The sequence below is a fragment of the Condylura cristata genome, unplaced genomic scaffold, assembly GCF_000260355.1.
Source record: "Condylura cristata isolate star-nosed mole 26May11 unplaced genomic scaffold, ConCri1.0 scaffold00010, whole genome shotgun sequence".
Taxonomy (NCBI): Eukaryota; Metazoa; Chordata; class Mammalia; order Eulipotyphla; family Talpidae; genus Condylura; species Condylura cristata.
Window position 1 is genome coordinate 50792202 of NW_004567111.1, and position 8217 is coordinate 50800418.

General features: G+C 37.0%; 1 protein-coding gene across 1 annotated transcript in view; it reads left to right on the forward strand.

Annotated features, from left to right (window-relative positions):
- NEK3 (NIMA-related kinase 3) overlaps positions 1–8217 on the forward strand; it is a 23706-nt gene that overhangs the window by 13122 nt on the left and 2367 nt on the right. The window contains exons 9-13 of the mRNA XM_004680340.2: positions 303–375; positions 3115–3164; positions 5316–5418; positions 5951–6094; positions 6589–6723. Coding sequence (XP_004680397.2) covers positions 303–375; positions 3115–3164; positions 5316–5418; positions 5951–6094; positions 6589–6723 — 505 coding nt within the window. The remainder of the gene's footprint in view (positions 1–302; positions 376–3114; positions 3165–5315; positions 5419–5950; positions 6095–6588; positions 6724–8217) is intronic.

The window sequence follows — 8217 nt, forward strand, 5'->3', positions numbered from 1 at the left end:
CACCTCCGGGGCAGGGGGGAATCGAACTCATGTGGAAGCGGCTTTAGATTCTCAGTGCTGTGCTTTAACCCGCTGCGCCACCAGGGAGGGCCCTTCCAAATCTTTTTCTAGACATACATAAAAGTCTTTCTAAATTACATGGATTTATTTATTTATTTTTCACATGATTTTTTTAAATGGCATTTTTACTTTACAACTTTAAATATCATTGTGGGGAAGAATGTTGACAATTAAATGACATTAAGCAGGGTCTTAAGAAAAGTGCGTTTCATGTCTTTAAATTGTCTACTTAAACTTTTCAGATCATCACAGAATATGGAGAGCAGGTATTAGAGGAAACAAAAAAATCTAACCATAGTACACCAAGTAAGAAAGGTAAGAATTTTGGGGAGAGGCTTTTCTTAATTAGTTTACAATGTGACATAACAGAAAAAGGAAAAATATTTTACAAATTATTAGAGATGATTTGCAGAGATACTCCTCAAATTAAAATGTTCATTTTGTTATTTCAGACCTAATTATATTCTGATTCTTATACATTTAGTTTGCCAGGAATAAAAAAAGTCTCATTTGGAGATTTTAGTGACATAAAGATTGTTTTCTGTGTCATTGTTAGTACCGTATTTATTCTGGTTTGTTATGGATTAGGGAAAAGGCATCTGTGGACTGACTCAGGAATCTAACCATGATAATAACCTAATGTTATTCTTTTTCTAAAATATTAATTTATAAATCGTTAAGATTTGTAACTTATTTATTTATAAACAGAACAGGGGTACAGGCCAGAGGTGCAGGGGGTGAGAGGATTCACCAGAGACAGAGTGGGGAACAGAATCGGAAGATCAATTGAAACATACTGCTGAGAGGAGCAACAGGCTAGGCAGGAGAGGTGTGCTGTGCCACATGGTTCTCCTTCCTGATGGGATCGAACTAGTTGCTAAAGCAGCTACGGCTAGCATCATAGAGCTTCACTTTAATCCCTGGTGCCACTAGGGAGGGACCACATAATGTTATTCTTACAGAAAATTGTATCTTTACATTTCTGAAGAACTATCTGGTAAAACAGTCTATTCAAAAGCTGGGAATTCCACATAACTACACAGAATTTTCATAGTCTGCCCTGAACACATTTCAAAAGTAACTTACTGTCTTGTTGGAAATTGTCACTTCTGCCCTGAACACATTTCAAAAGTAACTTACCGTCTTGTTGGAAATTGTCACTTCTCAGTTTTTTTGTTTTTATTTTTTAACTAGTTTTGTTCTTTTCATTTGTCACCATATCTTCCATTTGAAGACATCTGATATTAGATATGAGCAGAATAAGAGAAAGAAGTTAAGAACTATGGACCATCCATAGCAATCCATTGTTGGGGTGGATTGCCAAGCCTCCCTTACTCAGAGCTCACTGTCTTAGTGCTTTCTACTACAAAAGAAACATTTAGAAAGTTGTACTCTCTTCTTAAAGTTAAATTTTAATGTTCTTTCGTAACAATTTAATGCTTCTAATGATGTATAAATTCATTAGTCTTTTAATTCAAGTTTTCCCCCATGGTTTAAGTGATAACTGGTTCCTTTTGTTTCAGAATTTGTTTCAGTGTTCATGTAACCTTAGGTACTGTTCTGTTGCTTTGGTTGCTTTCCCAGAGTCATCGGAAATTCATTTTAGAATGCTGAGCAACAGCAGTCAAGACCTTCTAAGTTTAGAAAAATGTAGTTTTACAATTTCTAGAAAAGAAGCGCTGTCTCCACAGTGTGTCCACGGAAGGCCAGAGCAAGGCCAGCAAGCTGCTCATGGTTGTGTCCCAGTTCTTCATCCTCCATGTCCTGGTGCAGTTTTTTTTAATAATACAATAGTTTATTTTTAACCCATTTTATGCCTTTTTCCATCTCAGTGTAATCCTCGTGGGCTTCCATCACCAAATCACCCATCACCATAGTCCAGTGCATTTCCCTCCCCCCACTGTTTTTGATCCCATTCCCCACTCCACTCCCATAAAATGTTTCTGGTATATAGCTGTTCATTATTATTATTATTATTTGCTATCTGGTCTGTTACACTCCTGTTATGAGTGAAACCATCCTGTGTTTTTCTTTTTCTTTCTGGCTTATTTCACTAAGCATGATCCCTTCCAGCTCCATCCATGTTGCTGCAAAAGACATGTGTTCATTTTTCTTGGCTGCTGAGTAATATTCCATCGTGTATCTATACCACATCTTTTTAATCCAGTCATCCATTTTTGGTCATTTAGGCTGTTTCCATGTCTTTCCAATTGTGAATAAAGCAGCAGTAAACATGGGGGTGCAGGTATCTTTTTGAATCAGTGTTTTTGTGTCTTTTGGGTAGATATCTAGGAGTGGGATTGCTGGGTCATAGGGAAGCTCCATGTTTAGCAGTTTGAGGAACCTCCAGACAGTTTTCCATAGTGGTTGTACTAGTTTGCATTCCCACCAGCAGTGCAGGAGAGTTCCGTTTTCTCCACATCCTCACCAACATTTGTTGTTGCCAGTTGTTTTAAGGTGTGCCATTCTCACTGGGGTGGGGTGGTATCTCACTGTGGTTTTAATTTGCATCTCCCTTATTACAAGTCCGGATCAGTTTTTTAAGTGTGGAATGAATAAGATGTGGCAGAAGGCAGGATCCTGCCAGAGGAGAATCAGGCTGAAGCCATCCTCACCAACAGCTGAGGTCTCTGACTGCTGGCCAGCTTTCCCTCCAGACATGGGAGGGAATAGACAGTTCACTTTCAAGGGACACCTCTTCCCCCTACTGGAACCGGCAGGAACAGCAGTGCTCCTGACTCTTGGAGCTCACATGTGCTGAAAGTGATGCTGACCTTCAAATAGGCAGAGCAGCTTCCTTCCAAGTGCATCAGGGAATAGAGGTGGCTTAATTTTGAGATTTTTATGTTAGGAATAAAATAGCAGAAATAGTGTCTTTCAGCAGTTGAGGTGTATTTTTAAGCAATTAAGGCTGATACACTGTTTAGGCTAATGCTTTGGTTCTCTGACTTTAAAAACTTCATTTGTCTCTCGAACTTTTGTGTTATCACATTAGTAGCTTAGGAACATGGACCTTTACATGCATTCTCTTTGATCTTCCCTTTTCCTTTTAAGCAGACCCTAGCAGAATCAGAATAGCTTTGGAAAATGAAGGCAGCAGAATGGTAAGTTCTTTAAAATTACATTGATATAGTGGCCGCCTCCTGGGTACCTGGTACCTTTAGGTGCTGTGAGACGCTTGCAAGACTGACCAGATCTCCCATTTCACTAGTTTTCCATTTTTGCCTCTGTTGTAACTGGTAGTTGCTGTTCTACACGGCCAGCCGAGCCTCTTTAGATCACCATTTATTTTGTTTGCCTTTTCATTTTTAATTATTTCTGACAAATGGCTTCAACACAGATCTAAGAGACCTTAGCCCTGCATTCATGGAAATCTCGTTTTAGTTTGGCTTTTTTATAAAATTGTTCCACATACTTAACAAAATTTACCATCTTTCAACATCGAATTGAATCATGCATGGTTTTGGGTAACCTTCTCCACTCTGCCCCATCACCACAGGCAGTGACTGTCACTGTAAGCTGTGACTCCATATTCCTCTCTCACCCACCTCTGACCTCCCTCTTCTACCTGCTTTATGCATTTGCCTTAGAGTCATACAATATGTGTTCTTTGTGATTCTTCCACATCCCGTAATATTTTCAAGATTCATCCATGTTACAGCCATATCAGATTTCTTGTTTCTGTATAAATCATATTTAAACATGATTTAAACATATAAAACATTTTTCGGTTTTAAAGACATTTAGTAACCCCATAGTCTTCCATAAATTAAGTTAACATTTTTTAGCCTGGCAGTCAAAGTCCCATTCTCCTCGCTTTGCCTGGTGTTCTGGGAGCTCTCTGACACAAAGGCAGCAGGAGAGCTAGGAACAGGAACAACCAACCCACTTCCAGTGTTGTCATCCCACCTCAACAAATCATGTCTTATTGATTTTTTTTCTTCAGTATTTTAATCATTCTAACTCAAAAATGGAGTTCTGCTGAGATATACTCACAACATATTATTCTGTTTATGGGAAGTACTATTAACTAAACCTGTACATTTTAGAACGCCCTATTATTGTGTTGCCACAGGGGACTGTCTCCTGCCTGTGTACTTTGCTTTCTTTACATGCTTATGTCAGTTTTTTCCAAGCTCTCTTGAGGCATAATTCATATGCAATAAAATGGATGCATTTTTAGTGTACAGTTTGTTGGATTTTAGGAATTTCATACAGATGTATAACTGCTGCCACAATCAAGATGTAAAATTCTCAACCTCCTAAAAGTTTCCTCATGGCTCGTGTAGGTGATCCTGACTGGTCCCTGGCAGCCACCACAATTTACCATTCATGTGGACACATCAGTGAGTTTTTAGGGAATGAAGAGGGTGATGCATATACTGAATGGAGAAAGAATCAAAAAGCAAGTCAGGTGACAGAAGAGTAGAGGTAGGAAGAGTGTCCGGGGCAGGCCAGTGAGGTTCAGGGTGTAGAGGCAGGACTTGGGTGCTGAGCCGGGACGGATGAAGCTGCTGTCTCAGAGCAGTGACCCACAGGGGGGGAGCCCTGAGAGGTTTTAAAATCTACTCAGCAAGACCCCACCAAAATTCTGATGCCTTTGTTGGTGGGAGGATCCTTTGAAATATGGCCCCTAAATGTAAAGGGAGAGAAATTAGAAATTAGACAGCAGGTGCCAGCCACAGCCTTATTCATTCCGCAGACTGAGAAGCTACAGACTAGAGACTGTCTAAGCGCTTGGGTAATAGATTCCTGCTCAGAATAGATACAGACTTAGTAAAGAACAGACAGTGTATTGTTACACTTTGTGAAAGCAAGTTTAGATAATTTGGAAAATTACTGAATTAAGTGAGAATATTCTTATCATAAATAGCAACTGTATAAAATATCTCAGGTTGATATTTCTAGCATGAAAATCTAGATTTTCAAACTATATTGAAATTTTTCATGATTTATTTTCCGTCTAAAGAAATATCACCATCATTTTTATATAGCCTTTCCATAACTGCAATTTTATATTTGTAGGTATTAATATATGTCAATATTAATATACATCTGTATATTATTGTGTTTAATATGCACATTCATATCTATGTGACTGTTAATATTGTTAATATACGTGTATATATGCATTTTTACAGTTATTAATGTCTTTTAATTATTCTATTTAAAATGAAGGTCACTGACTTAATATACTATTTTACCTTTTTTATAACAATCCAGCGTTTTTAATCTGTATTTCAAATCTTTTAAAGCAAGAGGAAGAACAAGGTAGAAAGTGTAGCCACAGTGATTTAGAAAACATTAATAAGAATTTGGTTGAAAGTGCATTGAAGAGAGTGAACAGAGATGAGAAAGGTGAGTTATCCAAATTCTAATCATTGTACTAAGGGGTTGGGGAAGGCGAAAGTGTGCCAGTTTCCACCTTCCTAGTTCTTAAGTGTCATAAGTAGGTGGACAAGTAGATTTTGTTTGCTCATCTACTAATTTATTTATTGTAACAGAAATATTTTTGTTTCCTCAGAAAAAAAAGAGGTAGTACTTATTAATAAGTGCCTTTAGGAAAAAAAACAGTAATTTTTGTACTCTGCACCATAAAAGGCATAGCCTTCACTGCATATGTGAGCCCTATTGGGGTTTCATTTTTGTTAAGGGGTAATATGTAAGTAAATGCATAATATTTTTTAAAACTCCTTCCAATTATTAGTTTTACCTTCAATTGGATTTTTTCCATTTCCTTTAATAATTAGGCTTAAAAGAATATTGTTGCTAGATCTGAGTTTGAAAAAGAAGAGAAATATTTCCATATTATTCTCAGAGTGTGTATGTGGATATAGATGAACAAACAAGAGAATATGTTTAACAATCCTACTTTACATTTTAAAATCAGATAAGAAATCAGTCCTTTCAAGGAAAGCCAGCTCACCAAGTCCTGTCAGACGACAATGGGGAAAAAATGTACCCAGTACAGCTCTTTCAGCTTTGGAAAATGCACCCATACTTAGCTCCAGTTTAACAGCAGGGGACGACAAAGGTTAGTAGTCAGATTGAAAGTTGATTTTATTCTAGAACATTTTCTACTAGTTGTTTCATGGGCTAGAGATTTTTTTTAATGCCTTTCCTTGAAGGATTTTTGGTATTCCCACACCAGAACACTCCTTGTATAAGCAAGTGAAATCCTTTATTTTCTTTTTACATATTTATTTATACATATAAGACCTGGGGTGCAGGCCAGAGGTGCAGGGGCGGTGAAAGGATTCACTAGAGATAGAGTGGGGAGCAGAACAGGCAGATGAACTGAAATACACTGCTGAGGGGAGCAGTGGGCAAGGCAGGAGAGGTCTGCTGTGCCATGTGGGTCAGCTCCCTGACTGCTGTGGCTGTGCTTTAACCCCTTTTACCACCAGGGAGGGCCTGAATGAAATATTTTAGTAGAAAGTAAAATAGAACTAACTCTGGAGTATGATTTGGAAGATATATGCTGAAAATCTTTTTAATGAGTACTAATTTTTATCTTTTCACAACTAGGAGGTTCTGTGATAAAATACAGTGAAAATAACACTCGTAAGCAGTGGCTCAGAGAGACTCCTGAAACCTTGCTGAACATCCTCAAGAATGCTGATCTCAGCTTGGCGTTTGAAACATACACAATATATAGACCAGGTGAAATTGAGATAAAATATACATAACAAATTTATCAGTTTAGCCATTTTTAGGTTATTATTTAGGAACATTAAGTGCATCCTTATCTTTTTGCAGCCTTCTGCAAACCTGTCCAGTCTCCTAAACCAGAAACTGTCCCCATGAAATAATACTCCCCACTTCCTCATCCCAGAAGTCCTGAGATTTTAAAGTCATAAAATCATTTGTAGCATTACATTTGTAGGTTTTCTTGCATCTTTTCTAGCCAATCATATTAAATTAGAATTTCCCACAAAGCAACATTACTTCTACCTGTTCATTCCTTTGTGTATTTTAATAATCGCGTGACTGCTTTCTTTGAGGGGTGGTCTGTTTTCCCCATGCTGTATGCCATTGCTTTAGTGACTTGTAATCCAAACTTCATCATAGTAAACTTTGAGGGACTTTAACATTTCTTTTGCTACATTGAATGGAAGTCAAGATAGGTGAACAATTAAGATTTAGTTTTTAATTTTTGTAGATATTTTCACTTCTGTAAAATTGAACAAAATGACTTTTATAATACACTTCTTAAGTATCTAGGTCAAAGGATACTTAAGAGTGTACATGTGTTTGTATGTATAATTTTGACAATTCAGTGAGGAAAAGCTACTTTGCTAGGTTAGCTTTAAAATCACTTATACCAAGGAGGGCATGTTAAGGTAGGGCAAAGCTTGCCTGCATGTGCTGTACCAGGTACAGCTGTATTTACTTGGTCAGTATTTATTGAGGGGCTATATATGCTAAGTAAAGATTTATAAAAGAATAACACAGTTCCTTCCATGAGGGAATTTATCATCTGGGAGACCAATGCACAAGTGTTTTAGAGATGTGTATCGTGTTCTAAGGAGAGCTGTGCTTTTCTGGCTCGACTCTTACAGAGCCCTGAGGAGAGGTTCAGGGTCAGATGCTCAGGAAGGTTAGTGGCTGTGAGTTTTGACTTAGCCATGATAGACCTTAGGTTCTGTTTCTGGTCTAATGATGCCTTTTTGTCATTTTAGGGAAATTTACCATTGCAAAATTATACCTCTCTTCTAGAAAATAAGTATAGCTAGATTGAAGTAAGATTTAGTCCACATTTTAAAATGAGTCATTTTGTAAGGAAACATCTGAAAGTAATGATCATTGAAAAGTTTTGTAAAGCATGAATGTGCTTTTTAAAAAAAATTTCCTAACTATAGTCCCTTCTATTGAGAAAAATGGGGAAGGTGGAAGCTCAAAGGAAATTAATAGTAACCCAACTATCCAAAACAAACAAACAAACAAACAAAAACACAAAAAAATATAATGCTTTAATATAGAGTCTTATGTTTAAGTGTTTTTGATGATACTTTTCAATTTTTTTTTTCTTTTGAACAAAGTATTATATTAAAATTTAACATGTATACTGATGCTTACTGGGCTTTTCAATTTTTTTTTCTTTTGAACAAAGTATTATATTAAAATTTAACATGTATACTGATGCTTACTGGGCTT